General features: G+C 45.2%; 1 protein-coding gene across 5 annotated transcripts in view; it reads right to left on the minus strand.

The window, feature by feature from the left end:
- MAP7 (microtubule associated protein 7) overlaps nucleotides 1–19136 on the minus strand; it is a 193142-nt gene that overhangs the window by 66990 nt on the left and 107016 nt on the right. For all 5 annotated transcript variants that reach the window (XM_075924253.1, XM_075924252.1, XM_075924256.1 and 2 more), the window contains exons 2-3: nucleotides 10015–10116; nucleotides 2500–2577 (exon numbers count right to left, since the gene is read on the minus strand). In XM_075924253.1, the coding sequence (XP_075780368.1) occupies nucleotides 2500–2577; nucleotides 10015–10116 (180 nt within the window). The remainder of the gene's footprint in view (nucleotides 1–2499; nucleotides 2578–10014; nucleotides 10117–19136) is intronic.

The following is a 19136-nucleotide window of genomic DNA, read 5'->3' on the forward strand; positions in this document are numbered from 1 at the left end:
CCTCTCCTCTGCTGAATTAGCTACCACAGCTACATTCTGTTTTTAGAGCACTAGTTCAGTGAGAGCTAGGGAGGGTACATCTCCTTGAACTGGGAATCACAAAGCCAGCTCTAAGTGGAGATATAACCTTACAATGTGGCTACTATTCCTGCTACTGTAGCTTTACTCTTGATTGGAACTCTTTTCTTACGCCTGTATATTTATATCTGCCTCTGGAATTTCCACTACATTCATCTGACAAAGTGGGTTTTTGCCCACGAAAGCTTATGCTCCAATAAATCTGTTAGTCTATAAGGTGCCACAGGACTTCTCACTGTTCTTGCAGATTCAGACTAACACGGCTACCCCTCTTATACTATTCGTGCTAATGCGGAAGAGGCAGTCTGTGCGCACTCATGTGTACACTTTCTTGACTAAACTCGGCCAGTTTAATGACATTGCTGTAAACCAGCATTTGCTATGAAGGGCTTTTTTGTGTTTCCTGCCTGGCCTACATTCCAGCATAGTTCCCAGCAGTCCTCTTGTTTAGCGCCAAGCTGAGATTTTATTGCCTCTTGATTTTATTTGGAATTTCATTTGTTAGGCCCAGTTGTGAGCATCTCTGAAGGTAATGGGAACTATGGGTGCTGCTCAGGATTTTTTTGTTTGTTTGTTTTACAAGAGAGGAAGCATGTCAGAGGTTAGCAGTGCACCAGACTACACACATGCAATTTCCAAAAAAAGCACACATACTGCAGGTCATCTACTGCACAGGCTGCAGGAAGCAATGCAATGGAAGAATAGTTGATAGCCTTCTGGTTCTTGTACTTTCAGTTGAGACCTCAGACAATAGTGTGTGACAGTTTATTTATATACCCTGATTTGCAACTACCATAGTCCTAAAATTTCAGACATTACACCAAAATTCCCCAGCAAATGAACATGCTGTCATTCAAGAACTCATGACAATCTTTCAGGTGAACTGGCTTCTCACTTTTTTTTCTATGTGTATATGAGAAAGATAAGCAATTTCTTGAAATTTTCTGGAGTGTAAAATTCTCTAGAATGAAATGGAAAAACATTTTGCTGTTTTTGCCTAGATCTAAAATAGTTATTCTGATTTTTTCCTAAACTTTTAGATTTCTCAGATATCACTCAGATTCGTTGAACATAAAAATACATGAAATGAAGAAACAAACAATTATCTATTGACAACAGACTGCTTGAAAAATGGATCAATACATGCACCTGTTATTAGTCATACAGATCTTTGTTAACATCTTCACCTTTATGATACATGAATGGGCTAAATTCAGCTCTTATTTACATCAGTGTAAACATGGAGTAACACCATCTAGATTAGTGTTCTAAATGTGAGCCAAATTTGGGCTAATATGCAATATGTGCAATTCACCCCAGCACTAGGAATGTAAAAGTGTAACAATGTACATGGTTAACCAACGAGCCTTGGCTCTTCGGTTAACATGCATGGGTACACACAGGCCCCTCCTCCCATCCCCGCTCTATGGTGCTGCTTCTGTATCAGAGACAGCAGTGCAGGAGGAGGAAGGAAGCCAGGAGCTGGTGCATGCAGGGAGTCAGTTTTTGAAGCTGGCTCCCACAGAGCTGCCTACCCCCTGCTCCTTTGTGCTGCTGCTGCTGATACAGTCAGTAGAGCAGGGAGGCAGGCATGAGCCTTCGGCCCCATGCATGTAACCATGTAGCTGCTAACATTTTCAGCAGTTTACACAATAATTTAACTAAACACATTTTAACATCCCTATCCAGTTCAAAGTCTGTGTGCATCACTTAAGCTCCATTTTGATTTTGTCCTAACGGAAATGATGATTTAAAAAAAAAACAACAGCAAAATTTATTAGAAAGTAATAATTACCAAGATAATAACCTGCAATTCGTTTTGCTATCCTACAACAGGTTTAAAAATAGCTGCTTGTCAATTATCCAGATGACTATTTATGCCAAGGTTAGTGTGGTTAGGAGGTACCACAGATGCACAAATTATTACTTTAATATCACAAACAGATGCAATCAATATACTAAGTAGAAAACTGAATCTGATCAAGTAAAAAGAAACAAAAAATACTTGTAACTAAAATTCAATCTGTACACTGACATCGTATTTTACCATTGTATTTTATGTACATCACAGGATTCTGTTAAAAATATTAGAAAACTTCTGCTCTAAATCTGAAGAACCTCAACAGAAGCAATCAGTGGAACTATTTTCATTTATACTGATGTAAATAAGAGCAGAATTTGGCTGATTTAGTTCAATACTATATAGAGTATTAAGACACATGTAATAGGATCAACAATGGCAAATACCAGAGTATGCATTAACATAAGACCTACGCTCGGGAGGTAATGAGATGTCTAAATGGATAATATTGTATATTTAATTAATGGTTTTTCCTTATGCTGCTAAGGATAGCATAATGTACTTCTACCCAAAAATTATAATCCTGAAAATTATAACTGCTAAATAACATTATGTCTCACCTATCTGCTTTTCCAGTTCTTCTCTCCGTACCCTAGCAAGCCGTTGTCTGTCATCAACTTTTAGTACAGGTGGATGATCTGCAACAAGAAACAAACAAACAAAAACAATCAGAAAAAAAGAATGTTTTTAGAAAATGCAAGTTTACTAGAATAGCAACCACTAGCTATAATGGTAGTCTCAAACATATGAAATTCAGAGTCTCCTGAAATCGATAGCCTTGGTTAAATAATTGTGAACACATTCTAATTATGCCAAGGTGAAAAGAACCAACATAAATGCTCCCTGAAAGTGCTTTCCAGAATCAACACCTCCCATAGAGGCCTATCTGTTCTGTGTTAGAAAAACCATCATATATTTTGATTTTTTTTTTTTTTGCTAAATCTGGTAGTCTCTCAATGACGTTGCATTATAATTTCCAATAAGATACTGCATGTTATTCTGAAGCCCCTACTTGATGTATAGCCACAGAGTATCTTACTACATAGTACATTGACCATGAAATGGTAATAGCTATTTTTTTAGGACTGCTGACATGTACATGAAACAACAAGTTAGATCTGACATAGTAATGGCTTTCACTGGGCTGTAATGAGATCTGTAACAGTTATGTTAACATGACATTGAGTCTCCTACATGTGGTAACAGGTTTTTTTTTACTTTAAGTACACAGGCATTTTAGAACAGTGTAGGATCTTGTGTACCATATGTAAACAATATGGTGCAATATCTCAACAAAAATAAGACAATTTTATTAATTTCAGGTAGACCTTGAAAGTTATTGTAACAGGACTGTGGAACACACTTACAATATCTGTGCATCTCTTGGGGACTGCATCAAATGGGATGTAGTGTCAAAAATAATTAACAGCAGTTCCCTATTTGGTGGCACATATGAAAAGAGTTGTTAACTCCTGTCCAATTCCTGGAGGGCAAGTATTCATGCCACCAAAATTATCAGAATGGACAGTAACTGGCAGTCTTAGTGTCATACTCAGCAGTTTAACCAGGGATTGAACAGGCATGAAAACTGAACTATTAATTCATCCTAGAAATTTCTCTCTGAAGCTAGGTTGAGTTACTTTGTCAGGAGAGATGTGAAAAAACTTGCTTTGCCACTAGCTATTTATGTGTTCTTTAAATAAATGTGTTCAATCTTCAGAGTTGTTAATTTGACACTCCTCAAAGTATTGAAAAGTACACTAAAAACAACAGAAAAACAATTTTGGGGTATAATCAAAAGTCACTGTTCTTTTGATACTGGGAAGAATTAGACTCCAGTTTTTATAATTTTCATATTAAAATAAAGAATGGAGCTAGGGCTGTGTCTTCAGAATGAAAAGAGACTAGCATCCTTTCAATGCAGTTGGAACCTAAATAATAATGTAAGCAAGGTAACTATTAGACTCTACTGTGCTTTCAGAATCACAGCTGCATCAATTTTCAAGCAAAGCAAAAATGGCACTCAATTTTTACATGCAGTTATGAAATGTGAGTACACATGTGCCTAATTGACCTAACAATATCAGGCGCATGCTAAGGTCTTCATGTGGCTGCACCTAACTTTGAAAATCTTGTTTTAAAATATCCAAAGCCATGCTCCAATAGAAAATAACATTTTCACAGAATCAATTTGAGGAAAAACTAACATATTTGTGGAAAAACAAATACTGAGGTGAGGCGGAGATATTTTATAAATGATTTATGATGGCTATTTGAGTTACAGCAAATAAATAATTTAAATATAATCATCTGAATTGATGGTGGTGCACTAGAATGACAGCTCCTAGCCATCTTGGATGAATAAAGTAGCTGCTGACTAGCTTAAATTTAATTATTTTAAAAATGTTATCAGTGAACAATGATCTGAAGATGTATTACCAATATTATTAGTAGTCAGAGATTAGAGTCCTAATTCAGTGAGTTACACCAATGTAAGATTAGAACAACAGTGGAAAACCACATTCAATGTTGGTAGAATGAAAGAAATTTATTAACTAGACTATATGCTTAAAATTAAGCTAATGTTACTAAAATTCAGTGAAAAGTCATGAACAAGGATACAAGTCATTTTTTTAACCAAACCCACCATGCCAGATTCTTAATTACTGTATATTGGCCTAAACTGCTAACGGCTATGTAGTTGTGCTGTTTTATGCCAGCCTTGATTCTGGGTCCCATACATTGTAGAGATCAGAATTTGGATTGATTTAAGAAAAATGGTGGCTCTTGTCCAATCTTTTTAAGCATAAACAGGCAGCTAGGGGTTGACACAGCACTCCCTTCCAAAATGCAAACAAGCCCCACAATTCTTGTGACTGGCCCACAGAGGATCTGTTTATGGATCTCTAACTCGAGTAGGCAGTAGGCATTTGGGTCACTGTGTAATAAATATGAAATTTCCCCAAGGAGCATTCTGTCAACTTGATGGTAAGCTATCAGGGACATCAGGATCATCTAGAGTACATGCTGCTTCTTTCAGAATGCACTTTTCCCTCCATCTTTCTATTCTACCTTCTATCAGATGTTTACGTAGGAGAGAGAGTCCTCCGAAAGGAACAAAGTTGATAAGAAAAGTTGAACTGAGAAAGTTTCTTCCAGAAATTGCCTAATAATGGGCAGAGGGTGGAATTTGTTTTAAAAAAGTGTTCTCTGCCATTCAGTTTAAAGACATTCAGTTGCTCTTGCTATCTTGCAGATATGCTAGAAAAGCCTTGTGGAATTCAGCAGTACGTCCCAACTTCACAGAAGTGTGCCTGCGCTCGATTACAGGTTGTCCTTCATTGTACTTTTGGGTATGTGTAAGAGGAAGTAAATTTTGGTACAACACTGGATACAAGAGCTCAGAGATGAGTGACACACTAAATATCACATCTGCCTTTGCTCTGCTAATGGATGGAATAAATAGGGGTAATGGAGAAAATTCTACTATGTTAATTATATGCCTTTTCTAGGAAATCAATCCTTCATTGTGGTGGATGTGGTATACCTAGACTTTAGTAAGGCATTTGATACGGTCTCGCATGATATTCTTATCAATAAACTAGGCAAATACAACTTAGATGGGGCTACTATAAGGTGGGTGCATAACTGGCTGGATAACCGTACTCAGAGAGTAGTTATTAATGGTTCACAATCCTGCTGGAAAGGTATAACTAGTGGGGTTCCACAGGGTTCTGTTTTGGGACCAGCTCTGTTCAATATCTTCATCAACGATTTAGATATTGGCATAGAAAGTATGCTTATTAAGTTTGCAGATGATACCAAGCTGGGAGGGGTTGCGACTGCTCTGGAGGATAGGATCATAATTCAAAATGATCTGGACAAATTGGAGAAATGGTCTGAGGTAAATAGGATGAAGTTTAATAAAGACAAATGCAAAGTGCTCCACTTAGGAAGGAACAATCAGTTTCACACATACAGAATGGGAAGCAACTGTCTAGGAAGGAGTACGGCAGAAAGGGATCTAGGGGTTATAGTGGACCACAAGCTGAATATGAGTCAGCAGTGTGATGCTGTTGCAAAAAAAGCAAACATGATTCTGGGATGCATTAACAGGTGTATTGTGAGCAAGACACGAGAAGTCATTCTTCTGCTCTACTCTGCACTGGTTAGGCCTCAGTTGAAATATTGTGTCCAGTTCTGGGCACCGCATTTCAAGAAAGATGTGGAGAAATTGGAGAGGGTCCAGAGAAGAGCAACAAGAATGATTAAAGGTCTAGAGAACATGTCCTATGAAGGAAGGCTGAAAGAATTGTGTTTGTTTAGTTTAGAAAAGAGAAGACTGAGGGGGGACATGATAGCCGTCTTCAGGTATCTAAAAGGGTGTCATAAGGAGAAGGGAGAAAACTTGTTCATCTTGGCCTCTGAGGATAGAACAAGAAGCAATGGGCTTAAACTGCAGCAAGGGCGGTTTAAGTTGGACATTAGGAAAAACCGTCAGGGTAGTCAAACAGTGGAATAAATTGCCCAGGGAGGTTGTGGAATCCCCATCTCTGGAGATATTTAAGAGTAGGTTAGATAAATGTCTATCAGAGATGGTCTAGACAGTATTTGGTCCTGCCGTGAGGGCAGGGGGCTGAACTCGATGACCTCTCAAGGTTCCTTCCAGTCCTAATATTCTATGATTCTATGATTGTTTGGCCTCATGCCTAATTTCCAACAACAGCATTCTGGTTCCCACTGACCAATTGACACTCCGAGTACATAATTTTAAAATAATGGTTAGGTAGAAAGGTTCCACAGGGCACTGCTCTCTCTCGTCTCTTTACACATTTAGACACTGTCACTCATGTCTGGGTCCCAGAGGACTGTAAAAATGCTAGTCTGTATGGTCAGAGTGAGATTAATTCTGCCTTAATCTTATTCATCATGGTCACAAACTCTGGATTCTCGCACAGAAAAATGGAAGTTGTGTTGCTAAAGGCCTCTGCTACAAAGTTGCCTCAGCTCTCACTGACCTAAATGGAAATTGAGGGTGTGCTGCTTCTTGCAAGTACTCAAACAGATTGCAGGATCAGGCATTGATGTGGAACTGCTGAATGGTCTTGCGGAGATGTCTTTGTGTTCATTATGCTCAGCTGCTTGTTTCGTTACATTAGGGAGATGAAAAGAGTTTCAGGGCAGAATATGCAAATGCACAGTATTTTACCTGCCTGACCAGGGTGCTCTGAGATTATAAGAAAGGTGCTAGTCAGGACTCCCTAGCCAAAGTTTCATTTAAAACTTACAGCATGGATGCAACTCATATGCAGTGCATGAAAATACAGTGAACTCACCACAAAAGTAAAACTGCTTCAACTCTGAGTACAAAATGAAATAATTTTCTGAGAGTATACAGGTAGATCTACAAAATTATTTCAGGAGTTATAATTAAAATGGATCCCTTAAGAAACTTAGTTCTCAGTGCCAACCTTTTTTGTCTCCAATTATTTTAGCTGTAAATAATACTCTTCTAACTTTCCATATACAATTAATATTAATTGAAATTTTCTGTATAGGTTACATTTGAAGAAATTTCATTATAATCAGTGTGCCCTGTAGACTGTGCACTTGAGCGGCCACTCAGAGATTCAAATGCTGCCACCTGAGTAGCAGCGCATCCACCACTAGGTTTGTGTTTCTGCTCATGGTGCACATTCTCAAATGCCTTGGTGTACATAAAAAAATATTTCACAAATGGATGGAAACAATCCAAAAAGATCAGAAGGAACGTTGTCTATAATTATGCTGCGTTACTGATTATTACATCTAATTATTAAGATTACTTCATAGACTATGGGCCAGTTTCAAAATCTCAGGCCACTCTTAACTGGGGCCATTATTACATCATAGATAATACATCTTTTTTCATGCCCATCTCCCTCAAAATCCACAACCTCTCCTCACTCACAACCACTTCTCTTCCCCCCTTGACTTGTGTGGTACTGTTTTCTGGCACTGGGAGATCTGAGGCACATAGTGAGGGAGGTAAGGGTGAAAGAATGAGGAAATGGACAGGATGGGGAAAGCTGGTATATGTGTGAGGGCCCACGGGAAAGGAGGACTGTGTATTGGTCACCAGTGCTATTCAAAGGGAAAGCCTTCCCTCTCATCTACATTTATTCTCTCTCCCTATTCCTTGCACAGTCATTCTCGCATCAGCTTTAAGCCTTTTATAGAGAACATTGTTTTATTAAAATAGACCTAGTTCCTTTCAGCTGTGACAGCCAAGTTTCACATCCTCGAAGATTATTTAGTAAGTGTGCCTGCATATTTTTTACAAAAATAATAACTTAAAAACACCTTTACCGTTGCCACCCCAACCATTCACAGAGTAAACACTTTGTTGAGGATGGGACTTGGGCATTATTTACAACCATGTAATGAAAATGATTTGAGTATGTTTTCATAACAGTGGTGAAAATAACTCAAAGAATCATAGATCTGGAAGAGACCTCAGGAGGTCATCAAGTTCAGCCCCCTCCCCAACTCAGGACCAATCCCACTTAAATCAACCTAGGGCTTTGTCAAGCCGAATTAGCTAAAATCAATAAAGCAATTGCAAGTGAAGGGCCAGATTTCACTAGTAAACTAACTGGTTTGCACTCTTTCACTAATGCAAAACTACTATAACTCTAGTTAACTGGCCACGACACTGAAGCTGTTTTATGATGCTCAACAGTTCTGCAAAACAGCCAAAATATACAGTAAATTCAGCCTTAAAATAAAAAATGTAAATGCCAGCCCTCAGTGCCTGTACTATGTCACTCATCTCTTCCCCTTCCTTCCCCACCCTCCCATGCTTAGAGCCTCCTGGAACACGCCATGTGGTGCTCCAGTAGAGATGTAAAGAATCTTGAGCTCCAGGCGCCACCGCTGCTGCAGTAGCAATGGCACCGGTTGGGAGTCTCAGGATCTTTAGAACTGTCAGGTCCTGGGGCAGTTGTCCCCTTGCCTCTCCTTCCCCCAACCCCGCCCCTCCGCCCCCATCAGTGGGCCTGGTAACACAAAGCTGTGACTCATTCTGCACGTCTGGTTGTTCTTTGTATAGCAGTCAAGTCTTTATGGCTTGGTATAAGAACAGGGAGGGAGCATCTGCGGGGCAGTGAAGTGCTGCTATGTACAATCCTCCAGGGACTTTATTGTAGTGGTGTAGATTTCAGCTATTCCTTTTAAGCACCAACATGCATGAAGCCTAGAAGCTCAGAACCTGACTCTCATCTTCCCATTGCCCAACTGCCCCCTGGAACCAAGTGTTAGGAGTGTTGAGTTTTGTTTGGAGTACAGCAGGAACTTCACTCATTTACAAACAGTGTGAGCGATTGCTTATGACTAGACTCTGGCACTGTTATGAGCCCTGTCTACACTTGTCTTAGCAGGAGGGAAAGGGGCACCATTCTGAAACATGGGTACTAATTTTACTAGTGTAGATAGTCCCTTGCTGGCTTTAAGGTGTGCCTCATGTACTGAAACATGACTCCTTCCATATTTAAACGAAAGGCTTGCCTACACAACTATTAAATGTATAGCAAGTGAGGGTGTGAAATTACCCCACGCCAGTGTTCTCTGTAAGCTGTGCACTTGTGCGACTGCTCAGAAGAGATTCAAATGCTGCCCAGCATATTAGCAGAGCATGGGCAGCTAGGTTTTGTGTTTCCCTTTGTGGTGCACATATAACATTTACTCCACACATGGATTGAAAAAATCTGCACATGGATAGAAAAGATTAGAGGGGACATTGTCATATACTAGCCTGCTAAGATCATATGCTTCTTCTGATGTAAGCACAGCTAGAGAGATGACTTTCTTCACTTTTCATAAACTAAGATGAACCAGGCTTTTTTTTTGTTTTTTTTGCTTCTTTGTGCACCATCAACACAGTTGAACAGGAATAATCATTCATAATGATTTTCAACTGAAGTAGCAGCAGCAGAAATATAAGAGCCCAAAACTTTTTAAAAGATCCTACAGAAGTAACAGCTTTTCTGTCATCTAGACAAACAAGCAATGGTGGAGAGAGATGTGCAATGGTGTACCTGCTTTAGCAGTGGAGTTGATGGGGCTGTGCCCCGAAGAAGCTGAAGTGGGGTGGCTGGATGAAGTAGCTTTCTTGTCTTGTACTTTAGAGTCTTCTGGTGCTAAAAAGAAGAGGAAAAGAGATGAATTAATCGTGCTATGAGAAAAGAGTTGGGCTACATTCTCTGTTTATTACGCTGTAAGTTATTCCTGTTACGTAGCATTTAATAAGCAACTCTGGGCATCCCTATTATTTAAAAAAATATCCATAACATTTGGTGCAGACAAATGGTCTTTCCAAATTTCCCCAGAAAACATCAAACCTATGCATGATTAACCAAGCTATACAATTCCCCATTCAGGTTGAGGAAAGATGTATAATAAAATTCCCCCTCTCCAGTGCTCTCTTTAATACTGTCTCTAAACTGTCTATTCTGTGTTTTATTACTAAAGACTCATTTTCTCCCTTTTCTTCTTTCCTCTCAATGATGCTAAAAATCCACAGTGAGTCACTACCCCGACCACCAAATGAGACCACTGCTTCCAAAACCAGCTGCATATCCCAAAACTCAGCCTTCAAATGCCTGCTTCTGGTCCATTTCTTTCAGGTGAAGTTGGAATGGGCTCTTAATCCAGGCTAATAAGAGGAAAAAACCCAGAAGCAACAACTGAATAAGGCTGCCCAGTAATTTAGGAGTAGCACAAACACTCCAAACAGAAGTGGGCAAATAACTGATTTTTCAGTTCCCACAGCAAAATCCCACAGGAAAATCAGAGCAAACATTTGGTTCAGTTCCAAAAAATGTTCAAAATATGCCAGTGAATTGGAAAAAGTCTAATCAGCATCGGACAAGAGGGAGTATCTCCTCCCTGCTTGTTTCCGAGGAGGAATTTAAATCCTACCTCCCAGCTGAGTTCCTTAATCGCCAGGCTATAGAGTCACTCTCACTCTCCCTTTGACCCAATGACTTGTTCTATATTTGTATAAGTGGAAGCGATTCAGCACAAGAATTCAGAGAACCCCCATCTCAGAACAGCCTACATACTGACCATTAGGATGCTCAGGTACAAGGGGACAGATTTGAGTTCAAGTCTCTGCTATAGTGTAAGGATTCAAACCTGGGTCTCCTACACCCAGGTAAGTACCCTAATTATTGGGCTAAATGTTATGGTGGGGGAGGGGACACAAACATATATATCTGTTCTAAAAACACAGTTTTCTGAAGCTGGCCCTGAAAACCATTTCTCCAGCTGAAATTATTGGATCAACTTTGCATACAGTTTTGGGTCAATTGAACCGGCATTTATTATTGACAAAAATTTTGCCTGAAAAATTTTGCCCAGCTCTAACTCCAGTTTCTGTATCACCTATTGTACACTGTGGACACGGAAGTAAAGGGGAATTTATATTGCTAAGAGTCAAACACATAGAGCCCTGTGCAGACAGAAATCAGTAACCACAGGCCTCTACTGAGAAGAACTACAGCAGCTAAAGGAGAAGACCATAGTGCTGCAACTCCCAGGAGCCAGCACCCCATGCTGGCAGCTGCTCCTGGCCATGCAGCTGTACTGTCCCCAGTCACATCTGCTGTCTCAGGTTGTGCAGCCCTGCTGGGGTGTAGGGTTATGGGCAGTACAGTGGCATGGCTGGGAGGAGCTGCCGGCATGGGGCACTTTGGTTCCCAAGAGTAGAGACTTCGAAGACTGTGTATTATGCAATCAGACCATAAACCTCTGCTGAAGGTTCAGATGACAATTTAGAGCTGAAGTCAATGGAAAGTTTCTCATTGATTTCAACTGACTCTGTCCTTTGTGGTTCCAGAAAGAGATACTTCACGGCTCTACAAACTACCTTTGCCTACTAAGAAAAAATGGAAAGCTTCACTTTCAAATGTATTTAACCTTAGGCATAAACCAAAATTGTAATCTTGTTCTGGTTATATTTGGTGAAAGTGTAACCGCCACCAGGCAGATTTGAACCTAGACACTCTAGAGCTTAGTGTAGGAACGTCTACAGCAGAGGTGCCAACCCGAGACTCAAAAAATTGCAGCTCCTGACAGAACCAGGACAGAACCCGGAACCGCTCAGGTCAGCAGCTCTCACGGCCATGCCGCTGTGAGCCGCAAGTGTGCTCATGGCCTGCGCCGTTCCACTCACGGCCCCCAGCGCACTGCGTCATATCCTGCACATGCAGGTCGGGTCGCACACAGCATCCCAGCCTGTACATGCTAGCAGCTGAGTGTAGGCAGAGGCTTTGCCAGAGGCTCCAGGACCTGGGCAGAAGGTTGGGGGGGGAGAGGAGAGCGGAGATGCCTGGCTCTGGAGGGGAGGAGGATTGAGTGGGGAGGGGGCACGGTGCAGCAGCTCTGGCTACGGGACCCAAGCATAAGGTTGGAGGGGAGGGGGATTGGGTTACAGCAGGGAGGGGAGGGGAATTGGGTTGCACACTGCGTCCCGGCCAGCTCATGCTCAAAGCCAGCCACTCAGCACAAGTGCCCCAGCGTCTGGAGGGAGAAACGTGGCTGTAACAGCAGCGGTGGCTCCAGGACCCCAGAATTAAGTTAGAGCAGGGGGGAGTGGGATTGGGTTGGGGGGAGGGTGCCTGGCTCTGGGGATGGGGAGGAGAGGGAAATTGGGGTAGAACGGGTGGCGGATGCCTGGCTCTGGGGAAAGGGAGGGAGACTGGGTTAGAGCAGGCTGCTCTTCCATTCCCCTAAACAGCTGGCATTCTTCCTGAAATGCCAGGTCTGTCGCACCACCATGGACGTTTCCCCTTGCTGCCTGCCTACACAGGGGAGGAGGGGGGAGGAAGTAGGAATCCTGGGACTGCATGCCAGCTCCAACTTCTCAGGAAGCACGTGGCTGTCGTGGGGAGCAAAGGAAAAGTGTGCACTTCCTGAGAAGTTGGAGCTGGCATGTAGTACTGGGACTCCTATCCCCACACCCACCCTGCGCAGGCAGGCAGCAGGGGGGAAGGAAGTCCCTGGAGGAGCGACAGACCGGGCATTTAAGGAAGCGCACCAGCTGTTTAGGGGAGGGGAAGAGCAGCCCACGTGCTTCCTGAGACCCAGGATCCCCAGGTTTTGGCCCCAGCTGTCTGTCTCCTCCTTCTGGCCAGATTCCCCTCCCCCACGAATACCCTGCCCCAGCACCCTGTCCACTGCCCCCACCAACACAGTTGGGGCCACATTAGTGAGGTTTGGGGGATTTGAAAGGGTTGGGTTTTTTTTGCATCTCACTTGTGAGGCCCCAACTGACTTTTCTGAGGGTCAGTAATCCCTGACTCAAAACAGGTTCCCCGCCCCTCTCATAAATAAAGACAACGCCGAAACATTTTGTGTTGGACATAATATTTTATTTAAAAATGAAGCCTGGCCAACAAGCCCCCAAATGGCTGCAGCATCCTGCACACCCCAGACACCAAACCTGAGCCTATCATACACTGGAACCCCCTATCCTGAGCCTCTCACATCCCCAAACTCCTGCAAACCCACATCCCTAGACTTTTGCCACAACACTCCTGCACCATCCACACACTGCAAATCTGTGTCCTGAGCCCATCATACTCCCAGCCTCCCTGCCCTGAGCCCCTCATGAACCTCCGCTCAAATTCCTGTACTCTCACAGCCACAAGCCTGCAGTTTGCTCAGCACCCCAACCCTCCACCTGACCCCAACACTCTCCAGCCTGGAGCCCCCTCCCTGAGCCAGCATCCTCTTCTCTACTTCCTCCTGCACCCAAATTCCCTCCTAGAGCTTACACCTCTCACCCCTTCCCAGTGCTTTTTTTGTGAGCCACAACAGCAGTGGAAACAGCATGAAGAGCAGGGCCTAAGTTTTTGGAAAAAAAAAAAGCAGCTGTGGGACCGATGTACCAGCACCTATTTTCCCCCAGTGCAGCTTTTTAGTTGGGGGGAGAGGATTAACTTTTCTCCCAGTCTTCATGCCCCCCCTTTTTTGGCTCAACAACTTTGCCCCAGCTCTTCACATTGTCTCCACTGCTATTGTGGCTCTTTGTGTGGAACGGGTTGGCCACCCCTGCTCTACAGCTTGAGCTATAAAACCAGCTGGCTCTCAGCTTAGACTGTAGAGCTCCCTTGTTCTTAGCTCTCATTGTAAGTGGTCTAAGTGCCACTACATGGGACAGTGGACCACACTAGGGCTATGTCTAGACTACAGAGCTTTTCCGGAGGTATCCCATAAAAGCTATTCTGTGTCCAAGGAACACATCCCCTTTTACAGAACAATTTCCAAAAAAGCAAACACATTCTTTCACCATCCCTGTAATTCTCATTGTATGCGGAAGAAGGGATGTGTCGAAAGCAGAGATTTTTCTGAAATTTGGCCCCGTGTAGACGGGCCAAATTTCGGAAAAGCCTCTTTCAAAAAAAAAAAAGCAGAAAAAAATATGCAAATTGTGGTTCACGATTTGTGTATCTTTTTCCGACTTTTCTTTGTAGGGCAGACCTAACCAAGGTATGTGGATTACAAAAGCAAAGGTGGTCTGTCACATTTCATGTCTCTTTCTAAGCTGATGCTCTGCCTCTGTGAAATACTCTTCTACTGCCTGAATGAATGTAGTTTCCTAAAGCCAAACAAACTGGGAAAATTAGAACAATGGTCAGACTCTGTGGAAGGGTTTTTAGAATTATTTGTTTGAACCACTGGAAATTCTGACTCAAAGGAAAAGGGAGATTAATATTGGTTTTGATACAACTTTTAAAAATCTAAATTGTTTAACCAAAAATCTCATTAGAAATGAGAGCTGGAGAAATTTGATTGCTTTAAGCTTCCAACACTGACAGGTATTGCTCCATTAGGTTCACTTTGCTAAGTGAAGCTTTTAAGTCCCACCTAATCTGAGAAATGGTATTGAAAACATAATTAAAAAACTTTCAGGAGGCCCCAAGGGATTTCTTAGTATTGTTTGCTTGAAGACTTTATGTACTCTCCTCAGGAAGAAATATAATCATTGAAGCACTATCTGGAATGATTAACAATAAAGCTTTGCTATTAAGCTTTTTACTGATTCTGCAGCCTGAAAGAAGCACTTTATTTCCTCAGTCATAGTTTAGGGTGGGTAAAATAGAAAGGAGCATGACTACAGTTCTATACAGCATCTATTTTTTTTCTGTCAGAAGTCCAATGTGTAGAAACTGAAAATTTTCCAACAAAAAAAATGTAAGTTTCAAAAGCCTGAAGATTTCCTGATTTTCTGACAAACAAACATTATTTTGCTTTCTGGAAAGAAATTGAGACAGACAGTTTGGAATTTAAAAAAAAGTCTTACCACAAATAATTGGCATTTTGGACCAGCTGAAATGATGATGGACTGTGGAGCCACTAAACATATTGTCTACACTTGGGGGTATGTCTCCCAGTAGACAGACATGCACTAGCCCGCAAAATGCAGTAGTAAGGATGCTGTGGCATGTACGGCCACAAGTACAGATCTGCCTAACTTCCTGAGTCCATACTCAGGTGGATACAACCCACCTCGCAACATCCATAGTATTTTTAGTGAGCTAGTGCACTTCTGTCTATCTGTCCAGAGAAGCATGCACCCAAACTGTAGTGCAGAAATTCCCAAAAGTGAAGGGAAGTCATCCTGGTAGCACCCAGCTAGGGCTGGCCATGTTCACAACAAGATACTCTTGTAAAAAGCAGTACAGTGGAGGTCAGGACCTGTGAACATTTCCATTGTAAAAGCTGTTCTGAGAATTCAATATCTTGTTATTTAAATGTCCCATTGGATGGGAATTTATTAGGGCTGTCAAGTGATTAAAAACTGAATTGCAATTAATTGCGCTGTTAAACAATAAGACAACTCCAGCTGACCCCGGACTCCGTGTTGCACTGCCCCTTTGAAACTCCATGTTTCAAAGGGGCAGCACTGGGGCAGCCTGGGATCAGCCATGCAGTGCTGTCTCTTTGAAACACCGCCATGGCCTGGGATCAGCTGGAGATCCCAGCTGCCCCCGGCCTCTGTGCAGTGCTGTCCCTTTGAAATGCCGCCACAGTGTTTCAAAGGGGCAGCGCCGGAGAGCTGATCCTGGGTTCTACTAGCGCTGCCTCTTTGAAATGCTGCAGCTCGGCTTTGCGCTGTCCCTTGGAAATGCTGCCGTGGCATTTCAAAGGGGCAGCACTGTGTGGAAACACCTGCGATTAACGCGCGGTAATTTTTTTAACACGCATTCATTGACAGCCCTAGAATTAGCAAAAGAGTTTGTCCACTGTAGTAAGCAATACAAATATTACAGCATTTCAGATGCTTTTTGCCTAGCCTTTATATGCACAACAACCTTTGAAAACTCGCCATTTGGAATTGCTATTTTAAACCAAGCCTCTACTTCCCTTCCATGACCCCCTGCATAGGCCCCACCCACAGGGCTTTCAATGCCAAGGAACATAGTACAGTAGCCAGCAGACCCCACATCACAGCCACGACAGCCCAGGGCTGGTGGAGGGTAGCAGGGAGGGTCTGGTGCTCAGGACAGCAGCCCAAGGACAGGCACTAGGAGCTGGGCTCCCACCTAGGCTTATGTGCCAGCAGTGGTCTCTTGGGGGCTCCCCCCACCACCAGGCTCTTGGGAAGCTAGAGTGCAGTGCCCGACTGCCCAGAGTCCAGCTGCCCCTGTGGAGACTCACCCCCTCCCCAGAGGCTGCACGAACCGCAGCTGCCCGAGCACCCCTGACCTGCCCAGGGGAGCTGCCACACTGACCTGTCTGCTCCTTCCTTGCCACTCCCAGTGGGCGGGCAGCCCTGGGCTCTGCGGGCAAGGCTGGGGTGGTGAGCAGCACGGGCAGGACTACACCGGGGAGGAGTCAGGACAGCAGCCCCCTGAGCTGCTTCTTTCCTCATCTCAGCAGGCTGCAGTGCCCAGGAGTGGTACCTGCACCTCGCTGCACCCTATGAGGGGTGGGCAGGCACCCCTGTGCCTCCCCAGTTGCCAGGGTTAGAGCCGGGCCTGCCACGTGCCGTGTCTGGGAGTGGGAGTGGGAGAAAAAGCCCAGGCTGGCGAGAGGGAAAGGAGAGAGAATAGACCCTGGCTCACGGGTTGGGGGGGAAGAGAGGGCACCCTGGCTTGTGCGGGAAGGGGGGAGGGAGGGAGAACGGACCCTGGCTCACATGGAGGGGGGGGAAGGGATTCCAGCTAGCAGGGCGGAGGAGGGAGAAGGGGCAGTCTGGTCTGGTGGCAGGGGGAGGGAAAAGGGGCCCAGGCTGGTGCAGCCACAGCCCAGCCCTCCCTTGTGGCCAGAGGGAGAGCCAGGGTTGCCTATCCCTCCTCCCCATGAAGGACAGGAGGTTGGCATGCGCAGCGAGCAGGGGGCACAGCCCTCTACTTGTTACTTTAGTTACCTTTTTCCACTCCTGAGTCACTGACAGCCCACACAGAAGCTCATCTTCAAAGCCTAATGGACAGTTTTTTCCAAAGCCTGCCAAGACTTTGGACTTACTATAAGCCTAAAAAAGACTAACATACTGTGCCAAGGTGTTAAGGAAGCACCCTCCAGAAAGATCAACAGCTATTAACTTGAAGTGGTGAACGAGTTCACATACTTGGGGCCCACTATTGTAGAACTCAATATCCACAAATTGGAGAAGCCACCAAAACACCATCTAGACTGAGTGTATGGTAACACCACAAACTGACAGAATGCACAAAGATCTGGGTGTATTGTGCATGTGTTAATCAGCACATTTTTGTAGGGGAGCGAGGCGGGCACCTTATACCCACATCAGGAAAAGAGGCTCAACAACCTCCACAGTAGGGATGTAAGCAAGCAGTCGAGTACTTAGTCAAGCTTAGGCTTACTGGGTAGTCAAGTACTGGACTGCTTGCTTACATCCCTACTATGGAGGTTGTTGAGCCTTGTGACAGCCTGTCACTGGTCGGGGGGCGGGGCGACCGGAGCCCCGATCCCCCGGAGACTGACGCCGGGGAACCGGTTCTCCGGCGTTCCCCCAGCGCGGGCGGGAGGCGGCGGCGGGCGGGGGTACTCCCCCCGCGCCTGCGCCGGCTGCGCCGCTTTAGCTCCTTCCCCGCGTCCCCGGACGGCGGGGGCGGGGGGGAGCAGATCAGCTGGGCAGCGGGGCACTGCGCAGCGGCGTGCCCGGAAGGGGCGGGGCCCCAGGGAGCGGCTGCCGCGGCGGGCCGGCTCAAAAGGGCCGGCCGCCGGCGGAGAAGGAGGCAGGCTCCTGGCAGGAGCACCGGCTCGGATCCAGAGGCAGGACGGAGCCCGGGCGGCATACCCCGCGGCTGCCGGCCCGGCGCTGGTCCCGAGGCCTTCGGGACAGCCACTGCCCCTGGCGGTCCCTCAGCCCCACGGCAGACGGGGGGCGCACCCCACCACGTCGCACACAGCGGGAGCGGGACGGCCGGAGGCGGAACGGCACCCCAGAACGCTCCCCAGAGACGGCTTCCGGAGGTGAGCCGCCGCAGGACCCCGAACCAGGGTAGGTGCGAAACAGGCGGGCGTGATTGGCGGGCACCGCCCGGAGGGAGGGAGGGAGTCCGGGGCAGGGCGCTTTTGGCGACCTTGGGTGGACGAGTTGAGGAGGGATTAACCCCCCTCGTTCACCGCGTCGGGGCGCAAGTGAGCCCCGTCGCCTAGGGCCCCGGACTGGGACCCGGAGAGAGGGTGGGGCCGGGTCCCCCTCCCTCCACGAAGGGAACATCCCCCTACCCACGACCTTAGTGGAAGGACGCCATCAGGCGGAACTCCAGCGAGTGAAAACTCTAAACCTGGGGCCTGCCGCCCCGTCCCGCAGAGGCGGATAACCATTGCCGGGTTCGCTGATCCCCCCTTCCTACTGGGAGGAGGTGATCGCACCCATCATCGGGGGTTCCCCCATTGGGGCCCCAGGGACTGAACAAGCCCTAGGAGGGGGCATGAGGGTTCGCTGACCCCCCCTCTCGGACCAAGAGGGGGTGATCGCACCCTGAAACCCCCACAAGCCTCTTTTCCTGATGTGGGTATAAGGTGCCTGCCTCGCTCCCCTACAAAAATGTGCTGATTAACACATGCGCAAAACACTCAGATATTTGTGTGTTCTGTCAGTTTGTGGTGTTACCATACACTCAAGTTGAGTACTTGACCACTTGCTTTCCCTTCCCCTCTTGCTGCCTCTATCAGAGGT

The sequence above is a fragment of the Pelodiscus sinensis genome, chromosome 3 (genome assembly GCF_049634645.1).
Source record: "Pelodiscus sinensis isolate JC-2024 chromosome 3, ASM4963464v1, whole genome shotgun sequence".
Taxonomy (NCBI): Eukaryota; Metazoa; Chordata; order Testudines; family Trionychidae; genus Pelodiscus; species Pelodiscus sinensis.